This window comes from Bufo bufo, chromosome 1 (genome assembly GCF_905171765.1).
Source record: "Bufo bufo chromosome 1, aBufBuf1.1, whole genome shotgun sequence".
NCBI lineage: Eukaryota > Metazoa > Chordata > Amphibia > Anura > Bufonidae > Bufo > Bufo bufo.
The window spans coordinates 226,499,424-226,521,627 of record NC_053389.1 but is presented as its reverse complement, the minus strand read 5'-3'; the positions used below and the strand labels follow the sequence as shown (position 1 = coordinate 226,521,627).

The window sequence follows — 22,204 nt, the reverse complement described above, 5'->3', positions numbered from 1 at the left end:
TAGGGTCTCAATACCAGAAAAAAACGCTTCCGTTTTGTCCCCATTCATTGTCAATGGGGACAAAACGTAAATGAACAGAACAGAGTGCTCCAAAATACATTCCGTTCCGTTCTCAGACCGGAGAGCAAACCACAGCATGCTGCAGTTTGCTTTCGGTCCTGGGATGAGGAGCAAGACGGATCCGTCATGACCCACAATGCAAGTCATTGGGGACGGATCGTTTTCTCTGCCACAATAGAAAACGGATCCGTCCCGCACTGACTTTCAATGGGGTCCATGACGGATCTGTCTTGGCTATGTTAAAGATAATACAACCGGATCCGTTCATAACGGATGCAGATGGTTGTATTATCAGTAACGGAAGCGTTTTTGCTGAACCCTGCCGGATCCCGTAAAAACGCTAGTGGGAAAGTAGCCTAAGGCTGGGTTCACACGGGCGAGATTTCCGCGCGGGTGCAATGCGTGAGGTGAACGCATTGCACCCGCACTGAATCCGCACCCATTCACTTCTATGGGGCTGTGCACATGAGCGGTGATTTTCACGCATCACTTGTGCGTTGCGTGAAAATTGCAGCATGCTCTATATTCTGCGTTTATCAAGCAACGCAGGCCCCATAGAAGAGAATGGGGCTGAATGAAAATTGCAAGCATCCGCAAGCAAGTGCGGATGCGGTGCGATTTTCACGCATGGTTGCTAAGATGACAGTCTATTCACTGTATTATTTTCCCTTATTACATGGTTATAAGGGAAAATAATAGCATTCTTTAATACAGAATGCTTAGTACAAGGTCAATTGAGTGGTTAAAAAATAAAAAAAATATTAACTCCTCTCCTTCTCTTGATCGCGTAGTTGCCGATCTCTTCTTACTTCTTTAATCATGAACTGCCGGCTAAAGGACCTGTGGTGACGTCACATCACATGGTCCAACACCGTGGTGATGGACCATGTGATTGAACCATGTGATGAGCTCAGTGACGTCACCACAGGTCCTTTGACAGGTCCTGAAGAAAGAACAGGAGACCGGCAGCTACGCGATCAATTGGAGGAGGTGAGTTAATTTTTATTTATTTTTTTAACCCTCAATTGACCTTCTACTAAGCATTCTGTATTAAAGGGAACCTGTCACCGGGATTTTGTGTATAAAGCTGAGGACATGGGTTGCTAGATGGCCATTAGCACATCCACAATACCCAGTCCCCATAGCTCTGTGTGCTTTTATTGTGTAAAATAAACGATTTGATACATATGCAAATTAACCTGAGATGAGCCCTGTACGTGAGATGAGTCAGGGACAGGACTCATCTCAGGTTAATTTGCATATGTATCAAATCGTTTTTTTACACAATAAAAGGACACAGAGCTATGGGGACAGGGTATTGCGGATGTGCTAGCGGCCATGTCCTCAGCTCTATGCACAAAATCCCGGTGACAGGTTCCCTTTAAAGAAGAAATGATTTTCCCTTATAACCATGTTATAAGGGAAAATAATTACATCTACAGTCGTGGCCAAAAGTTTTGAGAATGACAAAAATATTAGTTTTCACAAAGTTTGCTGTTAAACTGCTTTTAGATCTTTGTTTCAGTTGTTTCTGCGATGTAGTGAAATATAATTACACGCACTTCATACGTTTCAAAGGCTTTTATCGACAATTACATGACATTTATGCAAAGAGTCAGTATTTGCAGTGTTGGCCCTTCTTTTTCAGGACCTCTGCAATTCGACTGGGCATGCTCTCAATCAACTTCTGGGCCAATTCCTGACTGATAGCAACCCATTCTTTCATAATCACTTCTTGGAGTTTGTCAGAATTAGTGGGTTTTTGTTTGTCCACCCGCCTCTTGAGGATTGACCACAAGTTCTCAATGGGATTAAGATCTGGGGAGTTTCCAGGCCATGGACCCAAAATGTAAACGTTTTGGTTCCCGAGCCACTTAGTTATCACTTTTGCCTTATGGCACGGTGCTCCATCGTGCTGGAAAATGCATTGTTCTTCACCAAACTGTTGTTGGATTGTTGGAAGAAGTTGCTGTTGTAGGGTGTTTTGGTACCATTCTTTATTCATGGCTGTGTTTTTGGGCAAAATTGTGAGTGAGCCCACTCCCTTGGATGAGAAGCAACCCCACACATGAATGGTCTCAGGATGCTTTACTGTTGGCATGACACAGGACTGATGGTAGCGCTCACCTTTTCTTCTCCGGACAAGCCTTTTTCCAGATGCCCCAAACAATCGTAAAGAGGCTTCATCGGAGAATATGACTTTGCCCCAGTCCTCAGCAGTCCATTCACCATACTTTCTGCAGAAGATCAATCTGTCCCTGATGTTTTTTTTTGGAGAGAAGAGGCTTCTTTGCTGCCCTTCTTGACACCAAGCCATCTTCCAAAAGTCTTCGCCTCACTGTGCGTGCAGATGCGCTCACACCTGCCTGCTGCCATTCCTGAGCAAGCTCTGCACTGGTGGCACTCCGATCTCGCAGCTAAATCCTCTTTAGGAGACGATCCTGGCACTTGCTGGACTTTCTTGGACGCCCTGAAGCCTTCTTAACAAGAATTGAACCTCTTTCCTTGAAGTTCTTGATGATCCTATAAATTGTTGATTGAGGTGCAATCTTAGTAGCCACAATATCCTTGCCTGTGAAGCCATTTTTATGCAACGCAATGATGGTTGCACGCGTTTCTTTGCAGGTCACCATGGTTAACATTGGAAGAACAATTATTTCAAGCATCACCCTCCTTTTAACATGTCAAGTCTGCCATTTTAACCCAATCAGCCTGACATAATGATCGCCAGCCTTGTGCTCGTCAACATTCTCACCTGAGTTAACAAGACGATTACTGAAATGATCTCAGCAGGTCCTTTAATGACAACAATGAAATGCAGTGGAAAGGTTTTTTTGGGATTAAGTTAATTTTCATGGGAAAGAAGGACTATGCAATTCATCTGATCACTCTTCATAATATTCTGGAGTATATGCAAATTGCTATTATAAAAACTCAAGCAGCAACTTTTCCAATTTCCAATATTTATGTAATTCTCAAAACTTTTGGCCACGACTGTACACAACCTTGAACCCAAACCTGAACTTCAGTGAAGAAGTTCGGGTCTGGGTACCACATTCAGTTTTTTATCACGCGCGTGCAAAACGCATTGCACCCGCGCGATAAAAACTGAATAACAGAACGCAATCGCAGTCAAAACTGACTGCAATTGGGTACCTACTCGCGCGGGTTTGCCGCAAATCACCCAGGACGCATCCTGAGCCAAAACGTGACGCCCGTGTGAACCCAGCCTAAGGCTCCATTCACACGTCCGTGGTGTGTTGCGGACCAGCAAATTGCGGATCCGCAACACACCCATATAGAAATGCCTATTCTTGTCCGCAAGCTGCGGACAAGAATAGGACATGTTCTATCTTTTGCGGAGCTGCGGACCTGAAGATCGGGGCCGCGCTCCGCAAATGCGGATGCTGACAGCACACTGTGTGCTGTCCGCATCCATTCCATCCCCATAGAAAATGAATGGGTCCGCACCCGTTCTGCAAAATTGCGGAACGGATGGGGACCCATTTGCGGACGTGTGAATGGAGCCTAACAGTCCTGCATATCAGCCTTTAGCTTGGAGAAGCCAGCACAGGAAGGATAGTGAATTTAAAGCATGCTTGAAATCAGGGCTTTAGGTGGAAATTTCGTTAGTAAAAAGTCAAAATCAATAAAGTATATCCGAAAAAATATTTTTAGGGCATTTGGGACATTTCCAAAAACGAATAAAAGTTACTTTTTAATGTTTTCTTGGAAAACCCCTGAAAGAGGCCTTATGAAAAAGTAGGGGGGAAGTGATCAACCAACCCTGCTCCTACTGACCTGGATTTAGTAAAATGCCCCAGTTTTAGGTCGTGGTTATATTAGTGTTGAATTAGGGGGAAGTTTGCATGATTAGGGCGGAGCTTAGTCTGACCATGTACCTAAATATTTCTGGCACTGTGTTTTTCATATCAATTTAAGCTTGAGAAAGGAACAAATTGCATCAAGCCGGAACACAGTACAGAAGATGACAATTACGGTAACTGAAAAGCAAACTTAGGGCCCATTCACATGACCATTTGGTGTGCTGTCCCTTTAAGTCACGTGACATAATGAAACCAATTACAGGATGCGTAACCTGCTGCTCGCACACAGTAAAGTGAACGCCTTTTAGTTAAACAAGCTTTTATTAGATCACATACATAGAATGACAAGGTAACATCTGCGCTGTGGTCTGGTACATATACAGTCACTTTATAGTGTAATAATAATCTCTGGGGGCCACGCCTCGATCCACAAGCCAGGACCACCCCCCCTCTGAACATCTGCGCCATTGGCCTTTAACACGATCATCTCATAAATAAACATAAAAAAACAAGCAGCATAAATATCAGCAGAAGATACAGCCGCCCGGCAGAAAACTACACACGTGGCTGGTGGGTGTTACACAAAAAAAGAACTTCCCCTTTAAATAAAAAAAAACAAAAAAATAAAAAAAACAAACAGGCAAAGTCGCCCCCTGCTGGCAAGTTATTAAAACATTCTATTTTGTTTCTTTTGGTCACATCCATTTCTGGATGGACAAACAACTTTGTGCCCAGGTTCAAAACAGCCGAGTGACAATAGGGTGGTCAGTACTATCTCCAGGGGCGTTGTGACCCAGCTTTTTCAGAATCCTGAATGGTAAATCCATCTAATGCAACTGTACAGGAGATGGGCAGTAACTTTTCAAAACAGGCATATGCGCCATTCAGGAGTCTTGGAAAGTTGGACGACAACTTGGTGGCCATACTGGTTGACACCCAGCTTTCCTAGAAACAGATATAACAAATGAAACAACTGAACACTTTTTTTGGGGGGTGGGATGCTTCTTAGAATTATTTTTCTTCCCCAGTTTAACAATACTGACAGTAACCGGAACCAACTGTAGGCACAGCCTGCCCTCTCCAGAACCCACCTGGCATGTAAACTGGAAATACTGGTATAGAAAACTATAGCTATGGTTTTTACATTTTTTTTTCTGTTTTAAAAATTATTATAATTTTTTTTTATAAAAAGTAACAATGAGATAAATCATGAATATCAAAAGAATCCAACAGTGGGGTGGAGCATTCAAATCTTCAGTGTTGTCCCGCCGACGATGATCACCTCTTTCCTGTTTTCTCCCTTAAAACCAAGGAGCATGTTGCAGCTCAGTGCCATAATAGAGCGGCACTGCAATACCGTCCCGTGAACAGGAGTGGCACTGTTCCTTAGTATAAAAGCCAGACCCTTCTTTTCTGATATTTTGTTCCTCATCTCCTTGTGGCTGTGTTAAGTCTGCAATACCAGACACAGCCACATGCCAAGAGTGGTGCTGTTTTTGGAAAACTTTACTAAACCCCTATAATGATGGCTCCACCACAAGACCTACTGTAGCGCTTCATGTTTAATTTAGCTTTTTTTGTTGTACTACCCTCTGTATCCAGTAGAGGCCGTTGTTGCACAAATGATGGTCACCAGGCCAATATGAAGGAGAATGGGGGAGATATTTGAGTCTATACTTTAACGTGTTTCAGTGTTCCATCTCGGGCCAAGAACTTTGGAAGTCCACAATGGCGTTAAGGTTCTGAAAATGTATGAAATTATGAATTGGTGCTAGAAAAGTCAAGTGGCCCAAAAGTAAATGTTTTACTAAAAAGAATTTAAGACTTCACCATAGCTTCACTGAAAAGGTAGACATCTTGTTGTGGAGCCATTGAGTACGAAAATATGATAATTACAAACAGTTTAAAGTGTCCACGTGCTGACGGCGGCCACGTTGGCACCTGAAGCAATTCCTCCCTTACTCCATACACTCAATGAAACATAAAGAACCTCCTGCCTCAGTCAAGTTAATGGTTCCTACATAAATGGGAAGCATCAAACATGGCAGCCTTCATTGCGCGGATACATGCTCCGAAACATCAACAAATGACTGGCGGTTACTTTTATTGTCACTTTAAAAGGCACGTTCTCTCCTCCCTTCCAGAACACTGAGCGTAGAAACAGTGATGCAAAAAAAAATTATATATTTATAGAATATTTTTTTTAAACACATGACATAAAAATATTAAAGATGGCGGCCTGTCCGCGTCACACATTGGAGTCTTCATCTGTAATACTGGCACTGGGGGATCTGGTCGTGTGATCTTTGAACATGTCGTCTTCTTTCAGCATGTGCTGTGCGGGAAGACAAAATGGTAAGGATGGCATGCCTTGAAAAGTCTTTTGATGCAAAAGGGGTATAAACCATGGTATATATTTGATGTTGAAAGAATGTCATCTCCCACAATGCAATGCACTCATTATTAGGGATGGGTCTGTCAACAGAGTGCTGAAAAACTAAGTTGCAGCCAGCAGAATAAAGAATCCTGCTCTGGATGCGAGTGGGTTATACAGCCAGATCCATAAATATTGGGACATCGACACAATTCTAACATTTTTGGCTCTATACATCACCACAATGGATTTGAAATGAAACAAACAAGATGCGCTTTAACTGCAGACTGTCAGCTTTATTTTGAGGGTAATTACATCCAAATCAGGTGAACGGTGTAGGAATTACAACAGTTTGCATATGTGCCTCCCACTTGTTATGGGACCTAAAGTAATGGGACAATTGGCTTCTCAGCTGTTCCATGGCCAGGTGTGTGTTATTCCCTCATTATCCCAATTACAATGAGCAGAAAAAAGGTCCAGAGTTCATTTCAAGTGTGCTATTTGCATTTGGAATCTGTTGCTGTCAACTCTCAAGATGAGATCCAAAGAGCTGTCACTATCAGTGAAGCAAGCCATCATTAGGCTGAAAAAAAACAAAACAAACCCATCAGAGAGATAGCAAAAACATTAGGCATGGCCAAAACAACTGTTTGGAACATTCTTAAAAAGAAGGAACGCACCGGTGAGCTCAGCAACACCAAAAGACCCGGAAGACCACAGAAAACAACTGTGGTGGATGACCGAAGAATTCTTTCCCTGGTGAAGAAAACACCGTTCACAACAGTTGGCCAGATCAAGAACACTCTCCAGGAGGTAGGTGTATATGTGTCAAAGTCAACAATCAAGAGAAGACTTCACCAGAGTGAATACAGAGGGTTCACCACAAGATGTAAACCATTGGTGAGCCTCAAAAACAGGAAGGCCAGATTAGAGTTTGCCAAACGACATCTAAAAAAGCCTTCACAGTTCTGGAACAACATCCTATGGACAGATAAGACCAAGATCAACTTGTACCAGAGTAATGGGAAGAGAAGAGTATGGAGAAGGAAAGGAACTGCTCATGACCCTAAGCATACCACCTCATCAGTGAAGCATGGTGGTGGTAGTGTTATGGCGTGGGCATGTATGGCTGCCAATGGAACTGCTTCTCTTGTATTTATTGATGATGTGACTGCTGACAAAAGCAGCAGGATGAATTCTGAAGTGTTTCGGGCAATATTATCTGCTCATATTCGGCCAAATGCTTCATTACTCATTGGACGGCGCTTCACAGTGCAGATGGACAATGACCCAAAGCATACTGCAAAAGCAACCAAAGAGTTTTTTAAGGGAAAGAAGTGGAATGTTATGCATTGGCCAAGTCAATCACCTGACCTGAATCCGATTGAGCATGCATTTCACTTGCTGAAGACAAAACTGAAGGGAAAATGCCCCAAGAACAAGCAGGAACTGAAGACAGTTGCAGTAGAGGCCTGGCAGAGCATCACCAGGGATGAAACCCAACGTCTGGTGATGTCTATGCGTTCCAGACTTCAGGCTGTAATTGACTGCAAAGGATTTGCAACCAAGTATTAAAAAGTGAAAGTTTGATTTATGATTATTATTCTGTCCCATTACTTTTGGTTCCTTAACAAGTGGGAGGCACATATGCAAACTGTAGTAATTCCTACAACGTTCACCTGATTTGGATGTAAATACCCTCAAATTAAAGCTGACAGTCTGCAGGTAAAGCACATCTTGTTCGTTTCATTTTAAATCCATTGTGGTGGTGTATAGAGCCAAAAATGTTATAATTGTGTCTATGTTCCAATATTTTTGGACCTGACTGTATGATATAATGTAAGTTATAAGCCAAGAGAAGTAAAGGCAAAATCCCTCAAAGTTTCCTTCATATTCACTTACTGTTAGGTTGTTGATGCCCTCAGAAAAGGCCCCAATCTGCCTCACGGTTCCTTCTGAATCTTCCATCTTAAATGAAAAAAAGACAACAGGCATCAAATGACAGCTGGTTGTATCCTTCCCCACAGGGGCTGTATAAGGGTAGGGCTACCCGCTGATCCTGGTGTGCAACTGCATCTGTCACGCCAAAGTATCTCAATGTAGCAGGACAGCCATAGAAATAAATGGGGCCACAGTGCGACTTGCATGTTTGCTGCGACCGCGACAACAGAATCGCTAAATTCTGCAGGCTCTTTTGCAATTCTGGGGTCGCAGCAAACATGTGAGTCATGCTGTGACCCCATTCATGTCTATGGTTGCTCTGCTAAATTCAGATACTTAGGCGCGACAGCTATCGCATAACCAAGATTGGCGTGTAGCTCTATTATACAGTAGTTATATTTTTGTGCATAGGAGCAGTATTATGTAGTTATATTCTTGTACATATGATGCATTATTATAGTAGTTATATTCTAGTACATAGGAGGCAGTATTATAGTAGTTATATTCTAGTACATAGGAGGCAGAATGTTATATTCTTGTACATAGGAGTCAGTATGATAGTTATATTCTTGTACATAGGGGACACTATTATAGTAGTTATATTCTTGTACATAGGAGGCAGTATTATAGTAGTTATATTCTTGTACATAGGGGCAGTATTATAGTAGTTATATTTTTGTACATAGGAGCAGTATTATAGTAGTTATATTCTTGTACATAGGAGGCAGTATTATAGTAGTTATATTCTTGTACATAGGGGAAGTATTATAGTAGTTATATTCTTGTACAGAGGAGGCAGTATTATAGTAGTTATATTCTAGTACATAGGAGGCAGTATTATAGTAGTTATATTCTTGTGCATAGGAGGCAGTATTATAGTAGTTATATTGTTCTACATAGGGGTCAGTATTATAGAAGTTATAGACTTTTACATAGGAGGCAGTATTATAGTAGTTATATTCTTGTACAGGGGAGGCAGTATTATAGTAGCTAAATTCTTGTACCTAGGAAAAGCATTGTTCTTTTACAGAGAGAGCAGTATTATAGTAGTTCTATTCTTCTACACAGGGGGAAGTATTATGGTAGCTATATACTTATCTACAGGGGACAAAATTACAGTTGTGATATACTTATGTATGAGGACTGTATTATAGGAGTTATATTGTTGTACATTAGGGCAGTATGCCAGTTATTTCTCTGTACATGGGGACAGCGTTACAGTAGTTCTTATACATAAGTATATTCTTGTACATAGGGGACAGTATTAAAGGAGTGATATCCCTCTGCATAGGGTGTCATATTATAGAATTATATTATAAAGTTATATTCTTGTTAATAAGGCACAGTATGGTGATATACCTGTTCTAGTCTATCTAGGTCCTCATCATCTAACATCCTGAGGTCCAGGCCGGCTCTGAAGGGCTTGATGATACTGTTTGCAGATGACTGTCCAAGCTCCATAGGACACACATACTCTTCATTCTCTTCTTGCTTCTTCTTACGTAAGGTTCCAAAATTGGTAAACGCCAATTTCCTTGGCTATGAAAAAACATAAAAAGAAAAGAAAGTTTAGCAGCAGGTTGTGGTTCATTAAAGTGAGGTGGTGACTGTGCTGCTGTGAAATATCCAAAAAAGTGGAATTGTGGCAGAACTGTAAAAATGGTAAATATGTCAGAATGTCACATGCAGTAAATCTGAGAGCTGAATACTAGTTTCCTATAAATATTCTTGACCAGTGCATTATGCACAGTAAACCATACAGCCCTGCACACTGGCGGTGATGTCATGCTCAGTTGTGTTGAGTACTCCTCACCTTGACCTTGGCCGTTGCAGTCAGCAGCATATATTCCGGAGAGGACAGTGCCTCCTGCTTCTGTTGCTGTGCCTGTTGACCAACCAGTAGATTGAAATGAGTGGCCAAGTGCCGCCGTAGCAGAGTCTTGTTTGGTGGGATATTCAGAAGCTGAGCCAAGGTCTCCACATTAAACCGAGGCTCGAGGACCTGGATTAAAAAATAAAGTAAATAAAATCTTTGAATTATTTGAAGTTTATTTTTTGTGAGAGAGAAGAAGATTGTAAGCCGTCTCCTCTGACTGGCTTTATGGGGTGATGCACTTTAAGAAACCTCTAATGGGGTCTATAGCTGCGATAGCAAGGGGTCCCAATTAGGATTTCCCAAAGTAGGGAGGTGCTTGCATCAGTTCATTGCACAGATAGGCCACAAAGTGGGTGTCATGCCACTGGTCAGCAGGGGCAACAATGAGATTAAAAGTCCTGCAGGCAGAGAGCCAAAAGGAAACCAGTAATAGATATCATTTGGTTAGGCTAGTTTAACACTTGCGCTTGAGATCCGGCCAGCTGTTCTGGCAGGGAACAGCTGGCCAGCGCTTCGGTTTTCTTCCAGCCGATTCTCGGCATATTTGGCGGATTACAGCAGGATCTTCACTGGTCCCCATTATAGTTAATGGGCCAGACATAGACAGAAAAACTTCCAGCAATGCCGGAATGCAGAGAGACCCAGCCGCCTGTTCCCTGCCAGAACAGCCGTCCAGATCTCAAGCGCTAGTGTGAAACCAGCCTAAGTAAAGCCTTACAGCCTGAGAGCTAACTGAAAAGCAGGAGAAATGTGACTGCTGCTTTGGATGTGATTGCAGTATAAGGCATAATACACAAGTAATGCAAAATATTTGATAAATAACAGATTTAACTGAACTGATGGGAAAATGCCCTTCGGCTTACCATAAGACCGCCATGAAAGCCACTTCCCCTTAAGTTAGGGGCATATTCTGCAAGGTCAACCGATCGCAGCCACTCCATCACCCGATGATTAGTCCACTGAGCCACTTCAGAGGGGGTAACATTACCCTATATGAAAGGAATTTAAAAATGAGGAAGGTGCAAAAATATTCAAGCCCTATTTTCTGTTTTTATTCATGAATTAATTTTTTCAATCTTGTAATATTGTGAAAATTTCAGGACGACCAGCGGGATCACTTTACCTCTTCAGAGGGTCTCCTGCGCAGACAGCTGGGCTCAAAACTGTTGATTCGCAAGACCTGAATGGCTCGTTTTATACTGAGATGGTGCAGGACACTGACAACTTTCAGGGACAGCAAATCATCCTTAAAAAAAAAAAAAAAAAAAACAGATACAAAGACTAGGTAAATTTCAAAATTTAAAAGGGACCCACAAAGTCAACTGGTTACCCACCATAATAAAAATGAGTTTACTGGGCTGGGATTATAGCGTTTACTGGGATTAATACTTGGACAATCACAGCAAGTGGCCGAATCTTAACAGGGAGGACATAAAGCGCATTGAACAAAAAGCTTAAAGAACAAGATTTATTTTCTGTAAAGGACAATAGCACTCCGTCAGATAACTCACCACTGTCATATAATGGAGCATCCGACCGTCAATCTTTGCTTCATCAAACTGAGTCTTGTACTGAGGAAGGCCAATATCATCCAACCATCCTATAGAAACAGGCAGGAAAGGAAAAAAAAAAAAAAAACATATAAAGACAGGGCAAGATCGGTAAACACCTCTGCTGAAATATTCTGTGCTGCCCACTTGAATATTCTGTCCGCCCACTTGTTTCCACCCCCTTCCTCACATCATCAGACCGGCTGTCACCTGCATCCTATCCTCACTATCATCATCACAAAAAAGGGGTATTCTGATTTTCAAAGTTATCCCCTATCCATGGATAACAATTAGATCGGAAGGGGTCCAAACAGTAGGAGACAGCAGAGTATAGTGCTCAGCTATTTCCGGAACGCGCATAGAAATGAATGGAGTGGCAGTGTGCATGGGGGACTCTAGGGGAAAGGGGGTACCTGTTCTCATGATCGGTGGGGTTCACAGCAGTAGGACCCAGGCCAATCTGATAATGATCCCCTGTGGACATGATAACTTTTAACAACCTGAATACACTTTTAAAGGACAGGTCACTACCTCTGGAAATATTCTGTGCTGCTGGGAGCTCCTTCCTCAAAGCAAAACAGTTGTGCCCTCTCCTGAAATACTCTGCGCTGCTTTAACATTCACACTACAACATGTTTTCTATCAAACGCACACTGACGGAGACTTACTTGTGACCCACTTGTAATCCAGCTTGCCATAACTACTATCGTCTTCAGAGCCCAACGACTGCAGTGCCAGCTGGAGCTTCTTGCGGTGTAGCGGGTGTTTGATGCCCAGTTCCTACATGGGAAAACAGTAGATCATTAGCCCTGGGCAACAATGACACATGGCACTCTACGTTGGACAATAGTTTTGTCTATAGAATGCACTGACCCAATCAATTTGTATGCCCCCCCCCCCACCCCCCTCGAATGACCGGGCTCGATACAATAAGGACCAGCTTTACGAAGACAGAAAATGCTAAAGACCAGAACAGTCTGTGAAACATTTTAGATGGTTACATTGCCTCTTCTCACCTTCTCCAGGTCTTGCTGCGACGCGTGGAGCAATGTCTGCCCGGACACGATCCACTGCTTACAGCTGTTCACGTAGCTGCCCAGACCCTGGTCCCTCAGCCAGTTACACACCTGCTCCTTCGTCCACTTGGCAAATGGGGTGTCCAGGTCACTGTGAGGAAGAGCTCATGCACTCAGTTTAGATCACCTATACATAGTATCTTGCACAAGTATTCAACCCCCTAGCTTTTTTTTTTTTTTTTTTTATTCAATTAAAATCTGAAACACACTGCTGGCACTTAACTTTTTAGGAAGTTGAATATTTTTGCCAACATTATTGGATAGATATTAGCCATATTAGACGCTGGCCACAGAAGTCAAGATTTATTGTCCATTTCTGCACTAGCACCTTCTTCCATTCATATCATATAGTGCACCAGGTCCATTTCTCCACAGTCCTTCCAGCACCTTTCCTTCCTTATCCCAATTATTTTATAACCTTGAAGTGACAATTTCTTGCACAAATACAAGTCTGTGCAACAAGGAGAGGTAACCTGTTCTATTGAAAATGGATGTTTTAACCGCACAGTCAACATTGCTGCAGTTTTGTGATGTGGTTATTTGCCATGCATTTTTTCCAGGTTAATAATTTAACATGAATATATTTCACTTGTATAAATTGCGTGGCCTGGCTCGGCATGCGAGAGGACGCTGAAGCTCGCTCTCCCGGACGGGACTCCTGGTATTCCTCCGGCATCCATTCAACATAGAGGCACAAAAGTCTCCAAAGTCTCCTAACACTCACCAGAGGTCGGGCAGGGCAGGCATTACCATCATGACACGGCAGAGTAAGATGGAGAGGGAAGGGAAGGAGAGTGTGCCTGCAGTGCACGCGAAACAAGATGGTCCGGAAGCGAGAGCAGCGGAGGTAGCAGCGTGACTAGAACAGTTTGCAAGAGTGGCTCCCACAGACGCCCGACCAGTTCCTGATGATCCACAAAGGGGGGACACCGGGCGGTGGGTGTGCTCCCCTCTTAATACATGTACAAGTAGCCCAGAGAATACAGGGGGCTGCTGGAGAGGCCACAGTAAATAGAAGGCGAAAGCAGTGTAGAGCCTCCACATAAACGGCAGAGCCTACCCTCACTGATCTCTAATTGTAGCACAGCTCTTGTTTCCCTCAATACTCAAATGGGGAGCCTACAAGAAAATATGTCCTTCATCAGGCATGATCTAAGGAAGGTCTCTGAGAGAATTAAAGAAGTAGAAGATCGGGTCAGCTGCTTGGAAGATAAAGTATCCTCTTTAAGAAAAGACCTAGGAAAAGTTGCCCACGATGTCTCCTATCTGCTAAACAAGGCGGATAAAATTTTGGGATGCAGTGCCCTTACTCCTCTTTGGAGCAATCATAATCTACCAGAGCTAAGAAGATTAGATGGTTTTGGTACTTGGGAGGGCAGGGGTATATACTGGATGTCACAATTAGACGTTAATGGGACACTCAAAAGCTTTGAACAACTGAAGGAGGAGTTTAACCTCACTAATACTTATTTTTACCAGTACCTACAACTACATCACGCCTTGGCGGTGCAGCGGAAAGTAACTGATCTTACCATACTGGCTTCTGTGATAGCAAAGCAGATTAGAAAGGGGGGGGGGGACCAAGAGAGTGATCTCTGTCTTCTATAAACTACTCGTCTCATTCTATAAGGAGCGCTTTCCACTAGCAGTCAGGGAAAAGTGGTCTTGAGATATAAGTCCCTTAACCGATTCACAATGGTCGGAGGTGCTATCTAGGGGTCCCTTGTTATCATTGTGTGAGACACACAGACTCTCACAGTTGTATCCGATACATATGGTATACACAACACCCATGCTCCTCCATAGGTTGGGTATACGCGATACATCTGAGTGCCCTAACTGTGATCTCCCATATGTTTTGGGAATGTGCTGTCTTAGGCCCTTTCTGGAAAGCAATACTGGATATTATTTTTGAAGTATATAAAATTAGACTTCCAGCTGAACCATTGACATGTATACTGGGCTCATTACAAGATGATTCCACAGAGGGTTTTAGTATTGGTATAAGTAGATTACTATATCAGGCTAGAAAACTAATAGCCAAATACTGGATAAGCACCAATGTATCAACTAAAGAGGAGATTATTGCGCGTATGAATGTGATAATCGGGCTAGAGAGAGGAGTATACTATAAAAGAGGAGCCATTAAAAAGTTCAAGTCTATATGGGGACTATGGCTTGCCCTCCGGGTGCCTTCTCCCCACTCAATTGGGAGGAGGTACCGCTAGGTAATGATTAAAAGGAGATAATTTAGCTTTGTTAGAATGTAGGACGCACTGGTGATAAGAAATATAGCATTACAAACCGGGAAGGGAGAGAGATATTACGTCAATACGGTATGGTGCGGTTCAGGGTAGGGAGGGGGGCCGCAGGGGTTATACAGTCTTATGTACTTCGTCCTTAACTAATGTTGTGCCCAATCAGGGCATGCATGTATATATATATATATATATATATATATATATATATAAATCTATTATCTAAAAAAATAAATTGCATGGCCAATAACCACATCAACAGAAATCACAGTGAAACCAAGTGCGTTTCTTACCCCATGGTCACAATCATTTTGGTGTACCTAATGTATACCCTCAAGTCAATAGGGAGCTATAACTGAACTAATAGGGGGATGGGGTGAGCACTACACGTGCCTTGGGCAGCATAAACTCTACATACAGCCCTGAGTTGTGAAACTGAAAAATAAAAAATAGAAACAAATCCTCCCGCCCTATAAGACAGGCAGGCTTGATTTTTCATGCTCTCTAACTGGCATTACTTTCTAGCAAATACCGATATCCACCTCAGTACATACGAGTCATTCAAAATATATCAAACTAAGTCCAGCAAAAAGTAAGACCCTTAAAAACACACTTTAATTACTGCTGGGAAAGAAACTAGCCATCTTTTTCTAAATATAGACAACCTCTTTAAGAATATGGCTATTCCTAGGAATAGGGTCAGTGAAAATGACAAAACATGGTTTAAATGATACAAACCTGTGAGCCTGACCCAGATCCCGAGACCAGCCCAGCCTTGGCCCAGCGGTGGATCTAGTTCCACCCCTCTTAAACTCTTCTTCAGGAAGTTCTTCTTCTTGGTTTAAGGTGGTAGACTGACTCCTCTTTAGCCTGGAAGAAGAAAAATGATAGCAAATCACATTCTGACTCAATAAAAGTTCCATGGTCCTACCACTGGCATGGGCAAAAGGGCACAGGGCAACCATTGGCAAGCTGGGAAAATGTTGTCCTTGCTCAATGAACGTGTTCTCACCTTCCGAATAATTTCTTAATTCCACGCGGCTTCTTCTTAGAGTCAGGAGAAGATGGCGAGCTGTGAGTGCTCCCTGCGTCCGGGGAGCGAGAAGAGGAAATCGCTAGGTCCAGATGGTCTGTTAAACCCTTTTCAGTCTCTGCTGTAAGATTTTACCCATGTGATTAGTTTGCACTCATGTAATACTACACTTGGACACTGCAATAATTCGGCACCTGACCAAAGGGAATCAGTAGGAAATCATCCATGGTCTGAATTGAATCACACTGCGACCTCTGGCAACTTTAACATCAAACAGTTGAAACAGTGTAACTTTGTGCAGCTCACTGATACTGTGTGGTCCATGTATTCTGAATATTATCTATTATTGTGTTTAAGGAGCAAGAAGTCATCATCCAAAATTAGGATGCTAGAGAATAGCACATGTGCCCCTGTACTTTAAAGGACCCTCATGCTCACTCAGCAAACCTGAAACGAGTCACACAACATACTTGAAACTGCCTTGAGGGAGTAGGGATCATAATTTCATAATTTCTAATCTCCTGCTTGGCAGTTTAGCTAAAAACACATTGTTTTGTAATCTTCTGTTTAGCAACCTGGTAATTCTTTGGTTTGGGATCAGTACTTGTGTGAGATGTTGTGTCTACACAACACTTGAATATAGTCTGATGAAGGTAAAAGCAGCAAACCAAATCTCATACAGTACATGGCAGAATTTAGCGCATTATAAGATCTTAGCTAAGCTGTTAGGGTGGATCTGTCAGCACAGTGCTGACAGATTCAAAGCAGCATCCAGCAGAATTGTGAATGCAGCTCTGGATGTAGTAGGGGCATGAAGCAGGATGATCAGCAAGCCAAAATATAAGTATCTACAATGTTACTCTACATTATATACAGACTGAAATGTAAAATGTTCAAACCCCTGCCTATAATAATGATAAAAAATTATAAATTTACACACAAAACTGGCACAAAAAAAGACAGTGTGAATGAGTCTAATCTAAGTTGTCACTACTGACAGCTTCTTTCACCCTTCGTCAATATTAATGGATACTAGTTCTGATATTAAAGTGGTTGCACCACTAGCTGCTGGGGCCCACCGATCATGAGAACAGCGCCATCTCCGGCACTCCCACAGAGAATGGAGTAGCAGTGCACATGCATGATCCGCCGCTCCATCAGAACGAGGAATGGGACCCCCATTCTCATGATTGGTCGGGGTCCCAGCAGTCAGACCCCCAGCAATTAGCTAGTTAGTCACTATGCTGTGGATAGGAGATAACTTAAAGGGGTTCTGCAGTTTGTTAAACTGATGATCTATCCTCTGGATATATCATCAGCATCTGATCGGCGGGCGTCCGACACCCGGGACCCCCGCCGATCAGCTATTTGAGAAGTGAACAGTGAATAGAGCTTAGCCGCATCCAGGCCCTTTGATACTAGTCGTGACGTCACTGGGCCAGCAGTAAACAGTGAGAAGGCCGCTGCCTTCTCAAACAGCTGATCGTCGGGGGTCCCGAGAGTCGGATCCCAGCCGATCAGATGCTGATGATCTATCCAGAGGATAGATCATAAGTTTAAACAAACTGCAGAACCCCTTTAAAGACATGGCACAACCCCTTTAAAGGGGCCACTAAAGCTTAAGTCTTCATTCACAGTGTAGAAGCATTATAAGAGGAGCGGCTAACAGTCACACATATGGACTGAAATAATATATGTCTCTGAAGGTTCTCAGCACTGGAGATATGTGACATAGAAGTGATCATATGGGGCAGGGAGGTTACTGTGCTCCAATCCATCGCTCTAAAATGGCTGATAAGAGTCAACAGAGCAAACGCAGAGAAAATATACTTCAAGTTGAATCTACCTTTACCATTAATTATTCTCTAAAGAGTTAATTACACATTAATGTATCAATATACACTGCTCAAAAAAATAAAGGGAACACTTAAACAACACAATGTAACTCCAAGTCAATCACACTTCTGTGAAATCAAACTGTCCACTTAGGAAGCAACACTGAGTGACAATCAATTTCACATGCTGTTGTGCAAATGGGATAGACAACAGGTGGAAATTATAGGCAATTAGCAAGACACCCCCAATAAAGGAGTGGTTGTGCAGGTGGTGACCACAGACCACTTCTCAGTTCCTATGCTTCCTGGCTGATGTTTTGGTCACTTTTGAATGCTGGCGGTGCTTTCACTCTAGTGGTAGCATGAGACGGAGTCTACAACCCATACAAGTGGCTCAGGTAGTGCAGCTTATCCAGGATGGCACATCAATGCGAGCTGTGGCAAGAAGGTTTGCTGTGTCTGTCAGCGTAGTGTCCAGAGCATGGAGGCGCTACCAGGAGACAGGCCAGTACATCAGGAGACGTGGAGGAGGCCGTAGGAGGGCAACAACCCAGCAGCAGGACCGCTACCTCCGCCTTTGTGCAAGGAGGAACAGGAGGAGCACTGCCAGAGCCCTGCAAAATGACCTCCAGCAGGCCACAAATGTGCATGTGTCTGCTCAAACAGTCAGAAACAGACTCCATGAGGGTGATATGAGGGCCCGACGTCCACAGGTGGGGGTTGTGCTTACAGCCCAACACCGTGCAGGACGTTTGGCATTTGCCAGAGAACACCAAGATTGGCAAATTCGCCACTGGCACCCTGTGCTCTTCACAGATGAAAGCAGGTTCACACTGAGCACATGTGACAGACGTGACAGAGTATGGAGACGCCGTGGAGAACGTTCTGCTGCCTGCAACATCCTTCAGCATGACCGGTTTGGCATTGGGTCAGTAATGGTGTGGGGTGGTATTTCTTTGGAGGACCGCACAGCCCTCCATGTGCTTGCCAGAGGTAGCCTGACTGCCATTAGGTACCGAGATGAGATCCTCAGACCCCTTGTGAGACCATATGCTGGTGCGGTTGGCCCTGGGTTCCTCCTAATGCAAGACAATGCTAGACCTCATGTGGCTGGAGTGTGTCAGCAGTTCCTGCAAGATGAAGGCATTGATGCTATGGACTCACCCGCCCGTTCCCCAGACTTGAATCCAATTGAGCACATCTGGGACATCATGTCTTGCTCTATCCACCAACGTCACGTTGCACCACAGACTGTCCAGGAGTTGGCAGATGCTTTAGTCCAGGTCTGGGAGGAGATCCCTCAGGAGACCGTCCGCCACCTCATCAGGAGCATGCACAGGCGTTGTAGGGAGGTCATACAGGCAAGTGGAGGCCACACACACTACTGAGCCTCATTTTGACTTGTTTTAAGGACATTACATCAAAGTTGGATCAGCCTGTAGTGTGTTTTTCCACTTTAATTTTGAGTGTGACTCCAAATCCAGACCTCCATGGGTTGAAAAATTTAATTTCCATTTTTAATTTTTGTGTGATTTTGTTGTCAGCACATTCAACTATGTAAAGAACAAAGTATTTCAGAAGAATATTTAATTAATTCAGATCTAGGATGTGTTATTTTTGTGTTCCCTTTATTTTTTTGAGCAGTGTATATTAAATACACACAATATATGAAAAACAATTATAGTGATGATAATCTTTAAACTAAACTAAACTGAAGAGAACTGATCTTTTATTTTATTTTTTCAAATTTGCAATTTGTCACTGTGAACACAAGATGGCGCCAAATTAGCTCAGCAGGTACAGGTTTGGGAATACCAGGGGTTACTCACTACCAAATATTATATTATTATATTAGCTGGAGGCTGAAAAACACACATTAGGGGGAATATTTGGGGAGGGCACAAGGGTGAGTTATTACATTTTATGTATGGGTTATCCTATATTGTTTAGCTAGGCGGCATAACGTGATTGTTAGAGGATGATGGGAGGACAGCACGCGGGTGGCAGGGATCTGGGTTGGACATGCAGTTTTACTATACCTAAAGTGGGGGCGCTCGCACTTCGACTGCGATCTTCAGGTTCCCATTAAATGCAGAAAATCAAACGTAGCCCAAGAATAGAGAAGTTGCAGAAAGACATTTAATAAACTGGAAAAAGAACAGCAGGGGGAGCAAGAGACACAGAAAATACAGAGAACCCCGAAAATAGGAGAAGGAGACAATTCATTAAATATACGGTGTAAACTATATGTGACGGCCTTTGCATCTGTATGGAGAAAATGGACAAGAAGATGGCCACATGAGAGGCAGCAGGGATCGCTGCACTCTCTCACTTACTGACAGATCTGACATGCTGGATCCCAAAAGGGGGTAAGTGATTACATATGAGCCTCTGTCCATCATAGTGGAATATGCTGGCGCTACAGGTTTACCACACTTAAAGGGAGTCTAATAATTCAGAAAATTCTCTGTTAAATCAGCTTAGGGCTAGCTCAGTTGAATGTAGTGATACCTTTCACTTGGTGATCCGTTGCTTTATTGTGGAGGAAAAGTACATTTAATCCATATGTAAATGAGCAGTTCAGTGCACAGAAGAGGGGCCCTAGCCATCCTGTGCACCCGTCCTTCTCCTACTTCCTCTGCCAGCCCCTCCCTCTCCTCTGATTGACAGGACCAAGTTCCTGCATAATCATCCCAGCTGGCCCTGTCAATCAGGTAGGAGGAGGGGCTGCCAGAGGAAGTAGGAGTAGCAAAGGTGCACAGAGTGGCTTGGACCCGCCCTCGCTGAACTTAACTGCTCATTTGCACTTTGATTACAAGCACCTTTTTTCTACAATGAAGGATCACCAAGTACAAGGTATCATCACATTCAGCTGGGCCGGCCCTACAAGGTACTGGTGCCTCGTGTAACGGTGAATTTCATGGTGACAGATTCCCTTTAAGGCTAGAAAGCAGCCTACTGCAGGAGACTCCTGTCCGCAATGCTCAGGTCTACAATAGAGCTCAGGCAATCTAGCCCCACACCCACTCTAGGGCTACCAAAAAAGAAGGAAAGGACTACAGATTACATTCATCTCTAGCGTTAGTCCCCCTTTAAGAAAGGTCCAGTGCTATTTATGCACATCTAATAATTATGATGGGACTTGGAGAGGGTAATTTGTGGGCATTCCCACCACCTGGGTGACCATTAGCACTGGTTGGACATGGAATCTTCCTACCTAGATTTGGGGTGCTTGCAGTCTTCTTGTTTGGGCTCTTTAGCTTGAAGAACCCTCGGCCAAACGATGATCTGGTTTTGCGGGTTCCAAAAGGCTCCTCTTCACCAGTTACTCCATGTGCAGGGGGTCTAGGCGGCAGAGTCTCAAACTTTGCAGAGTCAGGGAATGCTGGTTTCTATATTGGAAAAAAACAAACTTTATTAAAGAAGCACTCAGAATTTTTTTTCTTTCCCCCCACCCGTTTGTAAACTGCATGAGGTAGAAGGTAAACCAGACAATCCTTTTACTGGCTGCTTTACTGCAGAATTATGAGCTCCATTCAGGCCTGCTGTTACAAGCCGACCCGCACATTGACTTCTCAAATTCTACTCTGTCTAATCCGGAAGTAAAGACTCTCAGAAAATCACACCTGGAGCTGGCAGCAGTTTCGCATGGTCTGAACTGCTGACACCCTTGTGAGAAGTACAAAAATTAGCAAAATGGACTTAATTTAACAAGATGGAACAATTTTCTATGACAGATTTCACTGAATATAATAAGCATAATGGGGCAGATTTACTATTGAAAGTGTGACAGCTAATTAAGCAATTTGAGTGAACTGGTATACCTGATTTGCACTGGATTTATCAGGTGGTTTTTTTTTGTTTGTTTTTTTACAGATCACACAACACGGGGCAAAAACTGCAGGATTTTTGGTTTTAGTTAAAACATAAAAAGTGACATGAAAAATTAAAAATAACATCAAAAGTTTTTTTAAAATGTTAAACATAAAAAAGTGATTTAAACAGCAGCTCATTTTCTGATGACACATTCCCTTTAACCACCTCAGCCCCCCTAGCTTAAACACCCTTAATGACCAGGCCACTTTTTACACTTTTGCACTACACTACTTTCACCGTTTATTGCTCGGTCATGCAACTTACCACCCAAATGAATTTTACCTCCTTTTCTTCTCACTAATAGAGCTTTCATTTGGTGGTATTTCATTGCTGCTGACATTTTAACTTTTTTTGTTATTAATCGAAATTTTACGATTTTTTTGCATAAAAATGACATTTTTCACTTTCAGTTGTAAAATTTTGCAAAAAAAACCGACATCCATATATACATTTTTCTCAAAATTTTTTGTTCTACATGTCTTTGATAAAAAAAAAAAA

At 42.9% G+C, this 22,204-nt stretch overlaps 1 protein-coding gene across 18 annotated transcripts in view; it reads right to left on the bottom strand.

Moving 5' to 3' along the window:
- Window positions 1–5,053: 5,053 nt before the first annotated feature.
- Window positions 5,054–22,204, bottom strand: part of PPFIBP1 (PPFIA binding protein 1) — a 124,934-nt gene continuing 107,783 nt past the window's right edge. For 11 of the 18 annotated variants that reach the window (XM_040435840.1, XM_040435857.1, XM_040435866.1 and 8 more), the window contains 13 exons: window positions 21,048–21,222; window positions 19,870–19,902; window positions 15,975–16,116; window positions 15,701–15,832; window positions 12,645–12,795; window positions 12,297–12,408; window positions 11,590–11,678; window positions 11,202–11,324; window positions 10,942–11,067; window positions 10,016–10,204; window positions 9,562–9,741; window positions 8,164–8,229; window positions 5,054–6,222 (listed from right to left, as the gene is read on the bottom strand). In XM_040435840.1, coding sequence (XP_040291774.1) covers window positions 6,136–6,222; window positions 8,164–8,229; window positions 9,562–9,741; window positions 10,016–10,204; window positions 10,942–11,067; window positions 11,202–11,324; window positions 11,590–11,678; window positions 12,297–12,408; window positions 12,645–12,795; window positions 15,701–15,832; window positions 15,975–16,116; window positions 19,870–19,902; window positions 21,048–21,222 — 1,605 coding nt within the window. In that variant the 3' untranslated portion in view covers window positions 5,054–6,135. The remainder of the gene's footprint in view (window positions 6,223–8,163; window positions 8,230–9,561; window positions 9,742–10,015; window positions 10,205–10,941; window positions 11,068–11,201; window positions 11,325–11,589; window positions 11,679–12,296; window positions 12,409–12,644; window positions 12,796–15,700; window positions 15,833–15,974; window positions 16,117–19,869; window positions 19,903–21,047; window positions 21,223–22,204) is intronic. The other 7 variants (XM_040435874.1, XM_040435965.1, XM_040435973.1 and 4 more) reach the window with 3 other exon arrangements.